At 34.3% G+C, this 17,391-nt stretch overlaps 1 protein-coding gene across 4 annotated transcripts in view; it reads left to right on the top strand.

The window, feature by feature from the left end:
- VPS13A (vacuolar protein sorting 13 homolog A) overlaps positions 1–17,391 on the top strand; it is a 108,099-nt gene that overhangs the window by 55,961 nt on the left and 34,747 nt on the right. For 2 of the 4 annotated variants that reach the window (XM_063179666.1, XM_063179668.1), the window contains exons 37-50: positions 684–853; positions 1,496–1,716; positions 2,840–3,072; positions 6,056–6,148; positions 6,612–6,968; positions 7,712–7,813; positions 9,131–9,289; positions 9,408–9,669; positions 10,545–10,705; positions 11,795–11,898; positions 13,170–13,467; positions 14,608–15,003; positions 15,806–15,910; positions 16,003–16,149. In XM_063179666.1, coding sequence (XP_063035736.1) covers positions 684–853; positions 1,496–1,716; positions 2,840–3,072; positions 6,056–6,148; positions 6,612–6,968; positions 7,712–7,813; positions 9,131–9,289; positions 9,408–9,669; positions 10,545–10,705; positions 11,795–11,898; positions 13,170–13,467; positions 14,608–15,003; positions 15,806–15,910; positions 16,003–16,149 — 2,808 coding nt within the window. The remainder of the gene's footprint in view (positions 1–683; positions 854–1,495; positions 1,717–2,839; positions 3,073–6,055; positions 6,149–6,611; positions 6,969–7,711; positions 7,814–9,130; positions 9,290–9,407; positions 9,670–10,544; positions 10,706–11,794; positions 11,899–13,169; positions 13,468–14,607; positions 15,004–15,805; positions 15,911–16,002; positions 16,150–17,391) is intronic. The other 2 variants (XM_063179665.1, XM_063179667.1) reach the window with 1 other exon arrangement.

Raw genomic sequence — 17,391 nt, forward strand, 5'->3', positions numbered from 1 at the left:
GCTTTAAGATTGCCTAGAGTTCTCAAAATTCTGAACAAGAATAGCTTAATTTATGACAGAGAAAGTGTGTTCTAGCAATAATAACAAATGTGATGGAAATGAGAGAACAACTATTTTATTTAAATTGCTTGGCAGATACTACAGGAAATAGAATAGGCAGTGGTAGCACATAATACATGGCATCTTCTGTCATCTGACTAAAAATCTGATGAGAATTTCTATTAATTTAAAATACAGTTTGGGAAGAAAAATATGCAGAGGAATGCAATATACTAATTAATTACATGTAGAGATGGGTACATGGACACACACAAAATGGTAGAGAACAATTCTTAAATTTGTCAATAGGAATACATTTATATTCATGTTGGTTTAAACTTACAAAACTTGTCACTAGATTTCTGACTAAAAGTTTGTAAGTTATTGTAAACTTAGGTCTCTCACTTATGTTAACTTGCTTTATAAAGATGGTAGAAGGGCAAAGCTTTGCATTTTGAAAATTTTGTCTTGTATGTGGTTGTGGTTGTTTGTGGTTATCAAGCTAAAGACCCCAACATTTTGAATTATTAGTGGGTTTATTTATTATTTTTGAAAATATCATCAGTTAGAGTAAAACTGTGTATCACACCTGTTTATTATTTTTGCTACCCATAATGAAATCTACAAATGTTTCATTTAAACAGGTTAACAGTTTGGATCAGAGAGATGACCTTTTGAAGCTTGCAGAGTTTAAATTAGTTCTCATGTCAGCTGCTCTGAAAATGTTATCAGATGGTTCAATGAATGCTTCAGTCAAACTCGCAAACTGTACATTAGATGATAAGAGACAGTCCATCCAGAAGGCTACACCAAGGTCTGTAATTTTACATAATTTACTGTTTATTGGAGTTAGACAAAGAGTTCATAATGTTTACATTTCATTAGTATTCTGTTAAAACCACAATTGTTTTAGTGTAGGAGTTCTTAAAGTACTTATTTCTGTGCATGCATGTGTTTCACATGCCTTTTGTTCCATGTCTTTGTGAGAGACCAGTGCTAGATACAAAAAATGAAATAAACTGAACTTTAAATATAAATTTAACAAATGTACATAGAAAACAATTTCACTTTCCACTTTAATGAAGTTTTAAGTAAGACTGAGATGATGTCTCATGAATAGTAACAAACTTCAGTAAAATGTAGTGCTTTTGATATGTAAACCTGCATACATACATACATACTTACATACATACTTTTGATATGTAAAGGAAATATGATGGTTTGTCTTGTTAAATTATTAACATCTTAAGTTACCAGTATGGGATTCCAGCTAGTTTTAAAGTAACAAAAATTTAGTGCTGCTGTTTTTATTAGTCATGTTCCAAAATTATTTGCATTGCTTTTTAAATTCAGTCTTCTTAATGTATTGCATCTGGAATGGGAATCTTGAGTGTTTTTCAGTATTTGTGGCTGGCTTTTTATTGTTTCCTTAAATGCCTCCTTAATTGTGTTTCAGAATGGTGGAAATGAAACCTGGATTTGAAAAAAAAGTTATGGTGGATGTAAACTACAAACAGGGGAGAGATGGCACTGCTCTTGATGTTATTGTTCAAGAGATCTACCTTTGTGCAAGCATGGAGTTTCTACTTACTGTAGCAGATATATTTCTAAAGGCTAATGCAGAAAGTGCTGCGCAAAGAAATCTCAAACAGCAGTCATTACCTGTAAAGGACCAAGGTATATACCAATATACACCTTGAAATAGTTTAAAATCTGCATTTGAATATCAGCTCAGTTTTGATATTGTTATATGTAAAAAATACAGTACTCCTTTTATGCTATTTCCTATGTATAGGAAATATGTATATTATATTATATGTATAGAATGGCTTGTAACCATTGATGTTTCTTTCTTTGCATCATGGAAATAGATTAATGACGTTTAGTATTTCTTTCCAAATGAAGTCTTGTCTTACTAGAGAAAGAGGATACCTAAAATGTACGTTTAAAATATAATGGGATTAATAGAGGAGCATATTATATATTGTGCTTACATGTGGAATTGGCCTGCCTGATACTGCTGCCTAAAAATGTCATTTCAGTTGTCCACTGATGTGCATTTCTTCCTACATCAGAAAACAGATTTTTAGCTTGAGTACCTGACAACAAAAATTGGTCCATTAGAGCATCAGAGCAGGAAATACTCTTTTTATGCTTCGGGCCTCAGATAGTTGTCATCAGAGACCAAAGCAAGTCCCTGGTTTTTTGGTGGTGTTTTCCTGTGCTCTAAATATTGTAGTTGTGTTGCTGTCAGCTAGGCCTTTTGTGATTATTTGCAGATGCTCAAAGTCTGAGGAGAAAGGAAGTCTTATATGAAAGTGTATTTTTATTGCAAGTGTTTACATTAGTCATCAGTAATGCTGCGTTATTCTCCCGTGGAAAAATGAGCTACTCCAGAGAGCAGAAAATGTGCCCAGCATTTTTTGTAAAACTCTTATCAGAGTTGGCAGATGTAGGTATGGAGTGAAGCTGATACATTTGTTAATGTCAGAGATAGTAACAGTGGTGATACTTGTCATTTTCATTCAACAGTGGTTTTCCTTTTCATTTTGACGGAGAAACTTTGGGGAGTCTTCTGTTGTATCTAAGAGTAATTAGATGTTAAGTGGTTTTGTGTCTGCAATGAAGAGGCTAGAAATGGCTGTTGCCCTGAATAGTCAGTGCCTCCCTATAAGTTACAAGAATTATATAATTATTGTTATTAATTATAAAATTAATTATATTAATAATTAAATGAACAAGAAAATAATTGAGATTTAATCTTTGAACAAGTAAACTAATGTTATTTATATTTCTGAAGCATCTGTGCAGCCTGTATCTACAATGGAAATGAACATTGTTGTTAAAAATCCAGAGATTGTGTTTGTGGCTGATTTAACTAGAAGTGATGCTCCTGCATTGGTGGTTACAACACAGTGTGAGGTCTTCATTAAAAATAGCCCTGAAAGATACAACATGACAGCTGCTGTTAGAGAAATACAGATAAAAGCATGCCCATTTCTTCCAGAAGAAAGGAAAGGGAGCATTACTACGGTGAGTTTGCAACCATGCTGTGTGTTTAAAAGGTGCCATGTAACTTAAAAGCTGCTGTGTAACTAAAATACAGATAATTTCTGCAATGTTCATTGTTAAAATGTATACTACAATATAGTACTATAGATTTACAGTATGAGTAAAATTTTGTGGCTAACATTTTGTTGATTTTATTCTCTTTTGTCTGATATACACCTAAAGCGTTGTCTTGATCTATGGCATTGGGGTTTGCTTTGTATGACAAGCTACAATGCAGAGCCCCAAGGAGTATAATGTTATCTTTCATTTCACATGTAAGCCAAGCAAATACAATTTTGTAAGCATATGCTATGTCAAATGCCATATAATAAATTTGGAGTGCTGTCAGTCTAAAACTTTGTATTAAAGAGAATATGTAAGAGAATAACGGTGTCAGGAAAAAAAGAGGGAAGTGCATATTCAGAATCATGTACTTACTGTATGCTGTTCAGAAATTCCTTTATGTTTTGGTCTATAGATCTGTTACAGTAAAGCTGCCTATTTATATTTGGCAACAGAATCAGACTTGTTAGTTACTGACCAGGTGAAAGTCGCACTGACTCCTGGAGCTTCTTGCAGCTTTCCTGACTCTACAGCAGACTGTTCCTCAATTAACTCTGTGATGATATCATTGCATTAAAGAAAAAAATTGAAATTGGCTGTATATACAACAATTACTCGTGTTCTCAGACCACAGAGGAATTTTGAAGAGCAAAACTTTTCAGCTCTCTGTATTGTCTGCTTACTTATGGAGTGATGTAGGAAAGACCAAAGCTGTAAGCAGAAAGAACTGGATCTTCCTTTTCATCTGAATTTCAGGTAGAATCATAGCACCTCAGTTTACTCCTTGGGTTTACCCAGTCTTTAATTCCACTAAAATGTTTATGTAGTCATTTCAGAAGTGATGCACTAGCATTGATAGCCACAATACAAAATTGTTCGACTTCTGGTTTTGTGGCAGGCAAATGTGGCATAAATGTTACTTTCTTTGTAGAAAACTATTGGGCATGAAATCTTCCCTCTTACGGGAATATCTTCTGATAGAATCTCTTATCTCAGACTGTAGAAACAGGGAAAAAGATCTGAATCTGACAGAATGCTTGTGTTATAGATAGGGAAAAATACTTCAGAGGACACTAGTTTCAGTGCCTTAATACCTTCCTTGAAAGATTCAGAACGTTTTTGAGAAAAATCAAAAAAACCGCCCAAAAAAACCTAGGTAGGAGCATAACTGCTCGTTTTGAAAGTGTGTGTAAGCAAACCTCTGAACCCAGGCTTTTCTGTAAACAATCTAATTTTACTCTGAGAAAGTACACTAGTTTGGAAGCAAGCCACCAGGAGATCCCAAGTCAGAAATACAATTTAATAGGAGAATTAAAATACATTTAATAATGCAGAAACACTGATGGAGACAGAATATAACCTGACAACTGTTAGTCAGGGTATTGGTAGCAGTCTGATTAATTGGTGGCTGCAATCCTGTTGATGTGTCGGATGTGGTTCTGTTGAAGGCAGTGATCCTGTAGAAGGGTTTGATCTTCCTCTGAAGGTCCTGTGGTGGCTATGGAGCTCTTGGCCTCTGAGAATCCAGTAGCCATTTGTGATGTTCAGACCTCAGATTGTATCCAGGTAGAAATGCTTGGCTCCTCTCCCTGGGCACAGCATCTCACAGTGGGATGATGTAATTTTATCAGTCATGCAATGAGGCTTGATGGCCCATTAGGAGAATATATCTCTCTCCCCCTGCCCTCCACCCCAGAGAGATGAGTCGTGGAGGAGATAAAGAACACCGTCCCGCCTGGTTTTAACAGCTTATGAAGATGGTGATAGAGTACATACCTTTGGATACATCTTACATTGTAACCTAAGACAGAAAGTAATTAGGTTGGACGAATTCATCCTTTTGATGACAAAATCATCAAAACTGAAAGAGACCTTCAGGATCATTTGATCGAACTCCCAACCCAGCACTACCATAGTCACCTCTAAACCATATCCCTTAGTGTCATGTCCAAATGCCAAATAGGGAAACTAACCTCTAGATTTAAAATAGCATGAATGATGAGGGGTTTTTTGTGTGTTTCTCATATGTGTGTTGGTCTAAAGAGAAATCTGTTTTTTTTCATTCCTGAATGTAATACAGAGAAAGAAAAAAAGGTAATTCGAGCAATAGGGTAAAAACAATATTATGGACAAAAACTTCTGTTAGATCAAACTTATTTGGGAAAAGTGTGGTTAGACTAATTCAGGGTATATCTATGCCTCCAGCATCTGATTCAGATATGGACAGAGATGTCAGAAAAGATTGCTGCATCAATATGGTTTGAAATTATAGTTTTTGAAAGACTGACCATCTCAGATGGGGATTTGAGAGCAAATTTTCCTGTCTGCACAGTGTCAGTATAGTCTAATTGCCTCTGAGTCCTCTATTAATAATATTGTGTTGGTTTTGTTTATAGCATACCTCTAATTTGGTAAACTTTGGCAAGTGAAAATGTTCAGGGACTGATTGCAAAACAAAGTTGGAACTGAGTGATTGTGTTTCAAATGTCTGTATTGTTATTCAGGAAAACTGTAACTGTGTCATTGCTGCATTGCAATTGAAAAACGGGTTTTCCTCAGAAGTCAGAGACATGATGATGCAGGGCATTGAAGGTATCAGAAGACTTTACCCTAAGAGTGGGTTTACTGAAGTGTAATGTATTTTATTGTAGTTGACGTTTCAGACTTTAATGATTGAGAATGGCTGAGGTGATGCTTCTGGATACTTGGTTTTTCTTTCATCATGTTACTAACGTTCAAATTTCTCTTAATTTTGAAAAACCAAGTATGGGTAAGTTTTCTTTCAGTAAAAAGGAAGAAAACCTTTCATTAATGTAAAAAACTTTTTTATGTATGATTTCAAAGCAAGTTTATAAAAATATTTTTCTCTATATATGACATATATTTTTACTTTATTGTATAGGTATTGCAGCCTTGTGACTTCTTCTTTGAAATGAAACAGTCAGGTACTAGTCCACAAACAGCTGATCTAACCATTAAATCTCTAACAATAGAAGTAAGTAGACTTGTGTTATGTTTTTAATTTTCTACTTCCCACTAAGCAGGCTATGAAGTTGCTTCAGGAATGACTGAAGTGGGGAATTGTTCCTGTACTTCATTGGGTCACTTACCTGTAGAGCATGTCAAAATGAATAAAATTGAAAATAAACAACTGTGTCACTATGCTTCAGTTTTGAATCAGTGTTTTATTAAATGCCTGGTGTGCAGAGAAAAGTTTTGAAGTGTTCAGATAAATCATTGAATGAAGTAGTTTAGAAAGCCTCAATCTGGAAACAAGGCAGGGATAGCAAATGTGAAAAGATTGAACTATTACTTGTGGAAGGGAAGTATGTTCAAATGAGAGTCCTGTAGAAAATGGAAGTGTTTTGTTATTGTAACATACTTATATTTTTGTGTCTGAATCTAGCTATTTCTGTACTAGAGTCTCATTTCCAGTTATTCCAATTTCTTTTTTGCAGGTTTCACCAATAATCATAAACACAGTAATTACTATTACATCAGCGCTTTATCGAACTACAGAAACAACGAAAGAAGAGATTAGTCAAATTCCTCCTGACTTGTGGAATAAGAAAGATATAAAAAATCTGAAAATGTGGTTTCTTGAAGAGACTAATGAAAATGGAGATAAAAATCCTAAGACTGAACTAGTTCCCACAGGAGAGTCATTGAAAATTAATATAGAATCTGTTTTTATAACACTTGAAGCTGGGGTTGGGCACAGAACAGTGCCAATGCTTTTAGCCAAGTCCTCGTTTGTTGGAGAAGTCAAGAACTGGAGTACTCTAATCAACCTACATTCTCGCCTTGAGCTGGAGGTAAGGAATCCTACATAAAGAAACAGAAGTTTTCCTAGGATGCTAAACCTTATTGTCTAAATCTTACATGCAAGTTATTTAGACAATAAAAGAAAAATAACCCAAATATTTGGTGACTAAACTCCTGCAAATATGTGTTGTGGGAGCATGATGGGAATGAGGGGTTAAGATAGCTAAGTTAGAATGAAAATCTAATGCATTAGATGTAATGTTAGTTAATGGCACAGTAATTGGTGTTATGCAGCCTCACATTTACACTCTTTGCAAGTTCTTAAAGACCTGTTGCATCAGTGTTAAATGTTGGAATGGCAGCTGGCTAAAAGTCTCTAATAATCTTCAGTTAATGTTACAGTAGAATATATAATGTGTTGTTTCTGTAAAACAGTTTTGTTCATAAAACATCCAAATGGACTCATATTTGGAAATTAGTAACAAAATTCAGTGATTGTTGTAGGTAGATTCTTCCTTATTTGTAGTGGTTTTGAATTCCAGTGCACCTACCATTTAAGCCGAAATTGTATTTTAAGTGGCACAATTTTTATCACTTATTTGAAAGGACTTTGCAGTAGAAACTTAGCTGCCTCATTTATTTTTCTAATGCATTTGTTTCATCTTAAGGTAGCTGCTGAAAGCTCAATCTGATTATTAATCTTTTAGATTACCAAAATAATTAATATACTGTAAATCAGAATTTTTAATTTAAGTTTTATGTAAATTCCTAACTGCTTTCTGGATTTTGATAGGTACATTATTTTAATGAGATGTTTGGTGTGTGGGAACCTTTGCTTGAACCACTAGAAGTTGAGAAGACTGACTTATTCAGGCCCTGGACTCTTGAAATCAAGGTATAGTTTACAGAGCTGAGCTCAGATATCGCATTATGATACCTTAAAAAAACCAAATCCTCTCCACCTTTCATTTCTGAGACTCATCTAACAATTTTATTCCTTGTTGGTTACTGGGAGTTTTTTCCCAAATAGTAAATGAAACCACTTCTTATATGAGGAAAGATCCAGACACTCAGATCTGTTAAATATTGTCTTTCAAGTGGCAAAATTTTATTCTAGTTGCATAAGGTAATCTTAACAGCTTTATATCAGTTTGTCCTATTAGGCCATATGCTAATGATGCATTCAGTTATTTTGGAAAGACAAGCCACTGCTCTTGTTCCACAGTAGTAGTATAGCAAAATTGTATTGGAAAAACTGATAGCTGTTGATTAGCACACAGAGTACTGTGGGAGTAGTGTTCTTACCACCTAATTTTCATCTTCCATAGAAACAGTCAAGATTCTGGTCTCAAACTAGATAAGGCTTTATCAAAGAATGGGAAGTACCTTTTATTTTCCTCCTTCCGTCTTAACTGTTTCATTTCATTGTTTCCTGAATTTTTCAAAATTGTTCAAGTATTTTTAACCTGAGAGGTTGCACAGAACTGAAGATCTACCCTTTTCCTAGGACTATCATTATCAAAAACTTTCTACAGTGATAGCCTCAGAAGGATAAAGACTGTGGACTGAGATACTGCAGTTAAGAAACTGCTATTAGAAATACCCCCGACAATTTTCCAGAGAGGTACAAGACATAATACAGGAAAGAGGTAAAAGATAATGAGTCAAACCTCATGTCTTCTCACCTCACCCTGATATGAAATAAAGCATTTGGAAATACATAATTTCCAGAAGTGTTGAAGGCTAGAGAAACATATTCCATCAGAGCTTTTTATTTTTTCTTTCAATCAAATGAAAGCAAATAGGTATTTGATTTATGGAAATACAAAAAGACTAAATTTGCAGACTGTTTTAACACTAAAGGAAGGCAATTATGTGTAACATTTTACACTGTGTTGCTCAAGAGGTTAAGATGAATGTTTTCAGTATTTACTGCATACGTTAGTAGTCAGTATGTATTTTCTTTACTTTGGAATAATCATAAATTTCGTTACTCTTACTTGAATTTCATTGACATCCTGAGTATATAATTTGTCTCTTGTCTTCTTCTCTCCCTCTTTGATTTTATTTGAGAATAAAAACATAAACAACAAAAAAGGAAAACTGTGGCAGGACATAGAAATGGGAAAGGGAGACCTAGAAAGTCTTGAGGTGAAACTTTCTTCTACAGAATGAGTGGTCAGATAAGAATTCTTTAAACATCTCCTTTCAGATGAAGAAGGCTAAAAAAGTGCTGTTTGAATCAGATGATGAAGAAGAAGAGAACTACAAAGTTCCAGAATATAAAACAGTAATAAATGTTTCCTCAAAAGACCAGCTCAACATTACACTGTCCAAGTTAGGACTGCAAATGTTGAGTAACTTGGGCACGGTAAGAAAGATTTCTTAACTATGTGGTGTTAGAGCTGCTAGATGAATACTTGCAGAGATCATCTTGGTGAAGTCTTACTCAGTGTGTTTATGTTTTGTATTGATTCTTTGCTTTCTAGGCATTTGCTGAAGCAGCCAGTCAAACTTCAGACATCTTCAAAAAAGAACGAGCACCATTTGTAATAATAAATTCTTTAGGAGTTCCCATCACGGTCTTGCCTAGTGATTCCTTTAGTGTCCTTAATGTTGAATTTGGATCAAAAATATTTCATTTAGAAGACAAAGAGAGTTTAAATATGGATTTTGTCAGAAGCAGAAGTGAGAGTGACCAGTTCACAGCAATGACAACACTGAGTAGCAAGAGATTTTACATTCAGATATGTAAGTTCTAAAGTTCATACATTTTCTGTTTTTGTAAATGTTTATCATCCTTAATACAGTGTCTTGTACAGGTCAATAAATTTTGGAGGACATCATAACATGAAAGGAGCATCTCTTTGAATTGTACATGCATAGCAGTATTTGACATCCTGCTTTAGCCTTTACAGCTTAAAGTTATATATATAATCATACTTGTTAATTTATGCAGCATAGGTTTTTTCTGCTGTGATAAATTATTTTTGTAATAATATTTATTGAGTCAGATATTTGTTTGCATTTATATTTTATTGCAGGATTCAGCTGCTGAAAATTATTTTTGTTTTAAAATTGAGTTCTGTATATATGTGTATTTATGGAAGTTACTCTTAAAATGGATGTTTTTTAAAAAAGATTGTTTTAAATAATTTTAAACACCCATAGCTAAAGCTAAAATTAAAATTCAGCTATTTTTAATGGTGTATTTGTTTAAAATTTAAATTGATTTATTGTAGCAATTGGCAATTTTTCAAACTTGACCATTTGATGAATTGTTTTTACAATATAATACCTGTACCTTGTTAATAAGCTATTACATCTTTTAAACATTTCCTGTGAGGCACTAATTTTATTTGCAGTAGCAAAACCCACTTAAATATTTGAGTGATAGACTCATTTACTCTTTTCCTAGTGGCAAGAAAAGAATCTTTGCTGTTTCCTTAGTGACACTGCAAGGGCAGCGTGTTAAGAGTGCTGATTGTACTTTTTCATCAGGCAGGTGGTTTTTTTATTCTTTAGGTTGAATGACACAGAAACTTCTATTGAATACACATTTTTGTCTTTCAATTCTTTCTTTATACTCCTTTTGAGCATTTAATGTCTCTTCTTTTAAATTCTAGGTCCACATAATCATTCTGCTGTGGAAAAGATTCCGTTGACTAAAGTGGGTCGATGTATTTACAAAGTGAGACACGAGGAATCAGGTGTTGAAAGGTCCATCGTCAGTCAAATTGACACTGTTGAAGGAAGCAAGATGATAACTATACGTTCCCCTATTCAGGTCATTATATATCCATCCATTTAATTTTTTAATGAATGAAAAGAATCCTGTAGTCTTTAAATAAACATTGAAAAAACATACTTTAAAACTTCTCTGAATGGTCCATATAACTTTGCTTTTTGTTTGATTTTTCAAGATTTTTCACTTTAAAAACCATTTTTAAAGTGACAGATGGACTGGATGCAGGTAGACATCAATCAGACTTTGGATCAGGACAATTAATTAATAATTTTAACTAATACTAACTGTAATTTTGGTCTTGAACTATTTGTTTTGTATGAACTAATCAAATTTCATTTAATCTCACCTTGGTTCCACAGGTTATGCTTCAGTCAGGTTATTTCATTTTCTTCATCCTGTACCATTGATATGTTATTTTCAAATTTAGTACAGTATCAGTTGAAAAGTGAGACCTTTAGGTATATATGTCTTTTGATTGCATAGTGTTTTTGAAAGACATTATATGGTTTATAGCTACAGTGATAAATTAGATACTGCAGTTCTATAGAGATAGTGTTCTTGTTACAATTCGGTTGCTTTTTTTCACTCAAAATGGTTCATGACTTGGTTAATAACAAAATTTACTATTATTTTCTAAATTATTTTTTTTCTAGGAGCTAACTAAATTAACCCTAAAATAAATAAAAATAAATAAATTGCAAGAAAGATAACTAAGTGTCCTGGAATGGACATTAAGGATTTAACCTGAAACTTCTAACTTCCCTTACACTTCCACTGTATGGATTTTTGAACCTTGTATCTATTATATTTTTAGGACACCACTGTTTGGAAAGTTACCATATAGCTGGGATTTACTTTCCTTTGGTTTTTCAGAGTCTTGTGTTTCTCCTTGAAAAGCTTTTTGCAGTTAACATATCTGTTTCATAAATAAAATATAACATTGAACTGCACAACCAGGTAATTTAAAAATATTTGCTGTTTTAGAGGCAGTTCTTCTGAAATACTGACCTTGAATGGTATATGGGTAAGATGAAAAACAAGACTTCCCAGACTTGCTTTGTTAAGCTCAAAATACTTTGTCTTTACAGTTTTTCCTAATGTGTGTTGCTGGATTTTTATTTTACACAGATAAGGAATCACTTTTCAATCCCTTTAAATGTTTTTGAAGAAGGAAGATGTTTAGGGACTGCTTCACCAGCAAATGAATTCAACATACCTTTTTCTTCTTACAGGTATTTTATTGTATTTTTCTCTTATTGTAGAATATGTCTCTACATTTTTGATTATTGTATATATACAATTATGCTAAAAAATTTGTTTACCCTTGCTACCAAATACTGAAATAATACTGTGCTGTCATTGTTAGGTAGGATCTTTTCAGGGCATGTAGTATAAGTTAAACAGAGTACTATTTAACTGTTGAATTGGAAGGATTTTGAAATCAAATTTTATGAATAAGTTAAATTAGCTAAGCTACTTTAAAAATCTGAGCTCATGTACTTTTGGAACACAGTGATTGCAGTCTTAGTGGGTGATGTTTGGTGATTAATGCAGCTTTTTTGTTTTTTCTGAAAAGGCTTCTTTTAATTTTTTTCATATTTTCTTGGTAATTCTTCGTGATAATCTCTGACGTAAGAGATTAAAAGCTATACATTTAGACTCTATAAAAGACGTAAAAAAGACTCATCAACCTTAGAAGAACTTGGCATACAGCATAACTATGTTATTATCACAAGCTAATAACAAAATTGCAACGAGTTTGAATGTAAACTTTAGTTGAACTGTAACAAAGTTTTATGTAGGTAGGTTTGCTTTGATGGATTTTTTTTTATGGTTGCAGAGACTTTTCCCTTCTGTTTTCTTCCAAACACTCTCCTTGTTTTTAATAGTGAAAGCTATATATCTCCTTTATTACTTATGTTGTACTGTAGATTCATTAATTCTTTGATATTTCTAACCATCTGTATAAGATTTAGTGATGTTCTAATTCCTTGCACAGATGAGTTCCACTAGGCAGTCAGGAAATGTGTTAAAACTGTTCAGAGCAGCTGTATTAAATTAAAGCCATTGCCTTATAAAAGCCATGTGTGTAAATAATCCATGAACTAACTTGGTGCTTTATATGACTGAAAAGAAGGGCACTTTCTGTGCCTTGGTTTTAGGAGTAAGTTGTTGATCCCGGCCTTTAGCTTGGAACCGGAACAGAACAGCACCTGTAAGGAAATTCAGTAGTCTCTTCATAAGATTCTCCAATAACCCTTTCTTTGTAAGGGAAGCATGTGGAGGTATGGAACAAAAAACCCAACTGTTAAAATAGTATGAGATTTTGGGATCCAGTCCATCATTTGATTCCTCCTTTAATCAAGATAGAGGCAGGCAATGAACTAGTGCTAGAAATCTTCTTAAATACAAATAATACTAGAATGTCCCTGTTGCATAGTACTTTTTTATAATTGAAACATTCAGTCACATGTTAAGTGTTTAAAAATGTTTTCATTTACAGATCCGTACTGAGTTTGCAACCACTAGCCAATGAAAATGGAGTGGGTGCAGAATTTGACATGTGTGAAGGAATTACTTTTGATGAAATTATGAAAAATGTTGACAGTTTATTACAAAGGAAATGCCAATCTATGAAGTCAACTAACCACTCACTTATCATCAATATTGTTCCTGTAAAAGATGCATTGACCACTTCATTAGGTGCAGAAGATGAATGGGATTTTCCATATGTTGTTCATTTATGGCCTTCTGTTCTTCTCCGCAATCTTCTTCCTTACCAAATAACTTACTCTGTAGAGGTAATTGTATAATGCTTGAATTTTAGTGATGTTTCCCACTTAAAATGTGAAAGCTGTTTGAAATGGAGATTAGAACAAAGGGGTTCTGATGGAGTATTTTTTAAGCAAAATCTTATAAAGGCAAGTCTTATATAGTCTAATAAAGTCTGTATTTCCAGAATTGAAATATCACAGAATGTGAAATGTGGTGTTATTAAGCCATACTTTAGATATATATGCAAAAGAAAACTTAACACTGTACAAGTTGAGCCCTGTGAGAGTCGCTCAAGTGCAACTTCAGCCTAATTAAATAGTGCAGCTTTTTCTGTGAAAAATGTCTCGGGTGAATCACCCTATGTTAGCATTTTATGTGCAGTCAGTGTTTCAGCAGTAGCAGACTTTTCTCAGACCTGCCTTTTTGCCAGGTTTTGGCTTGAACTGCAGCTTACTGCTGGACTTCAAATTATTTCCAGGTGAAATTAAACAATTAGGTGCACTTAGACTGTTAATAGACATTCTTTCCAGTGCCAGATGAGAGACACCTTGAGTAAAATACCTAAAGCATGCAGTGTAGACAGATTCCTCAACACTGTAGGTTTCATTGTATGGATCTGGATTGTGTCCCACTCCTTATTGATGTTGCTTAGGATAATGGAAATACAGTTGGGAGACAGATTTTTTTTTTTCAGATGATCTTAATATTTAGTATTTGAACTCAAGTAGTAATGGTAAAACACTAATAGTAATACTTCACCACAAGTAAATAATAATTTAATTAAAAAAAATAATTACTAGGACTGGAGCCTGTAGCTTATACCATATGTGTGGAAGTAACAAGCTCTGTATGTCTTTTACAAATTTAAATTTACTGAAGAAAATACTGTGTTGAGGAGATTTGTCATGTAAGAAGAGTTGTGTGTTTGAGTTTGATGACAGATGGGCTTTTTGATGTTGAATATTGATGACCATGCATTAAGGTTCTCTTTGCAAAGTACTGTTTTAAGGTAGATGTTCAGGAAAGTAGCATAGTTAAGTAGTGCAAAAGGTATTTAAAAATTGTGCCTAAATAGCTTGCATCCTAATTTTTAGAGCTAATTAAAAACTAAAAGTTTATATTAATTTTGTGTATGATTCTGTTTGGTGTCTGATTGTCTTTTTAAGGGAAATGGGAACAAATATGACACTCTACAAGAAGGATGTTCTGCCCAGATTCATAATGCAGTCTTGGACCAAACAAAACTAGGTTTGCAGTTGCTTAACTATCTTGATCAAGACTGGAGAAGCGAGTATCTTATAAAAAGCAATCTACCTGATATCAGCTTCACAACATTTCAGTGTGTCACAGAGCTGGATAAGACTGAGCTGGATATTGCTGTTCATGTGACCTACACAACTGGGCAGATGGTAATAGAAATTCACAGTCCCTACTGGATGGTGAATAAAACTGGTCGAATGTTACAATACAAAGCGGATGGTATTCACCGCAAGCATCCTCCAGATTACAAAAAGCCCCTCCTTTTTTCTTTCCAGCCTAAAAACTTCCTTCAAAATAACAAGGTATTGTATTTTGCAAACCTCACAGCTGTATACTCCCTTATGTTGCTGTATGAAAGCATTTTTACACTTTAAAATGTGTTTACTCTATCCTGTGCTCTGTAAAAGGCATGAAACCTATAATATCTCTGTCTAAAAACAGTGTTCTAAATAAGCATGTAGTCAAATATGCTTGAGATAGGAAATTTACATTATCAGAGGTATTGTTAAGGAAGAGATCCTCACTTTGAAAGAAGTAGTTCACAGAGAAGTTGTTTTCTAAATAAAACAAATTCCTTTTGCATTTAAACTGTATCAATAAAGGTTCTTATTCCAAATAAGTCAGAGAAATTGTGTAGGAAATGTAAAGCTGCGGTACTGGAGCAATGAATGCTACATGGAAAATTAATACTTGCAGTGGTGGTTGGTAGATTGGTTCTGGGTACGTAGAATGCTAAGGTTAAGTTCACCATTTGAGTTTCCCTAGTTTTTGAATTATGAAAATTACTGATGGATGAATGATAGGAAAGAGATTACAAGAGTGCATTGATTTTCCTTTGAAATTTTAATTATAATGGTTTTTAAAGAATCCTTATCTGATTGCTTCCTCTGAATTGTGTTATACTTACAACACTTCTTCCACATGGGTTATAACTAAGCATGGTAGAAAATACATCTATGAGATGATACTGGCAGTTGTTATGTCTTGATTTTTTAATAGAAACACCAGTATTTCCATTTATCTTTATGCATAATTTCTATATGTAATTTTAAATGTTGTCAGTGACTTGTAAACGGAAAATTAATTCAGGGTGCTTCTTCACAGGCGCAGCTTCGGGTAACTGACAGTGAACTGTCTGATCCATTTTCACTGGACACTGTTGGAAGTCATGGTTCTGTGAAATGCAAGAGTCATAAAAAGGAATATCAAGTGAGTTAAATTTATCTTTCAAATTAATTATTTTCAGGAGATACAAAGGTGGTTTAGAAAGTGTACTTAAAATAATGTCCTTCTGTTTACAGGTTGGTATCACCATAAATAATAGCAGTTTCAATATTACCAGAATTGTAACCTTCACTCCATTTTTTATGATTTCAAATAGAAGTAATTACACTTTGGAAGTAGCTGAAGAGGGCAAGGAAAAGTGGATTCCCATTGTTTTGCAACAGGTAAACTTATAATGGAACCTATTCCAAGTTGTTTCACTAAGGGGAAAAAGCTGGTTTGAGCACTCTCTCTCTCTCTAATGGAAAATGTGAGCCATATATAGTGTTCCATGACAATGCTTGAATATACCATGCCTTTTCAATAAATGATCTGTATCCTTTACCATTTCTCAGTATTCAATTAGGACATACTGTAAAGCTGGTTAACATTGTAATTGGAATTTTTTATTCAGTCACTTTGTATCATAAATAGTCTGAGAAAAAGACCTCTACTATATTATATTATTACTATATTATCTCTCTGCAGTGGCAGTGGAGCTTCTGTTCAGTTTAGCAGTGGTATGTGGTAGAATATTTTGGTTGACCTGGTATGCATGAAGCCACTTAGGTATGGGGAGAAATTCCCTCATGTGATTCAGTTCAGAGTGATCCAAATGGTTCTTCTGGGTCGAGTCTCACTTCTGCTACTAAGTGCTCAATTCATACTTCCTAGAAAGAGATCCCTGACCCTCAGGCCAAGTGGTGTGAAAATGGGTTTAGGGTTCTTGTCTGTGCTGCAGAGACTTTGCAGACTTCGTGTGCATCTTGGTGGTTTGCACTGCAGTATCACACAATTTGTTTTATGTGGTTTTGGGTCTTGGGGCCATCATGCCTTCCTGCAGGACATGTAGGAAAAGCAGTGCTTGTTTGGAGGTTTCTTAACGCTGTAAGTGATCTGTAGTGCCTTCTGGGAAGAGTGAATCCTTCTCCTTCCCTAGAGCCTTATCCGAAACAGTTTAGCCTAAAAAATAGTGTGGTTGAAGGCCCAGTTAATTTCCTTTAGAATCCTAGAAATACAGGATTGTTAGGCTTGGAAAAGATTTCTTAAGATAATGTATCAAGTCCACCCACAAACCTGGCACTACCATAAAAAAATCACCACAAAAATAAATCCCCAAATGCCACATCCACAATTTTTTTAACACTTGCAGTAATGGTGATTCCACCACTTCCCTGGGCAGCCTATTCTAATGCCAGACTTTAATTTTAGTGAAGAAATTTTTCCTCATAGTCACTTTAAATGTCCTCTAGTGCCATCTGAGGCTGTTTCCTTTGGTCCTGATGCTTGGAGACCAGCTCCCCCTTTGCCACGTCCTCCTTTCAGGCTAGTTGTACAGCGTGATAAGGTGGCCTCTGAGCCTCCTTTTGTCCAGACAGAACAATCCCAGCTCCCTCAGCCACTCCTCCTAAGACTTGTGCTCTAGA

The sequence above is a fragment of the Melospiza melodia genome, chromosome Z, assembly GCF_035770615.1.
Source record: "Melospiza melodia melodia isolate bMelMel2 chromosome Z, bMelMel2.pri, whole genome shotgun sequence".
In the NCBI taxonomy this organism is placed as follows: Eukaryota; Metazoa; Chordata; class Aves; order Passeriformes; family Passerellidae; genus Melospiza; species Melospiza melodia.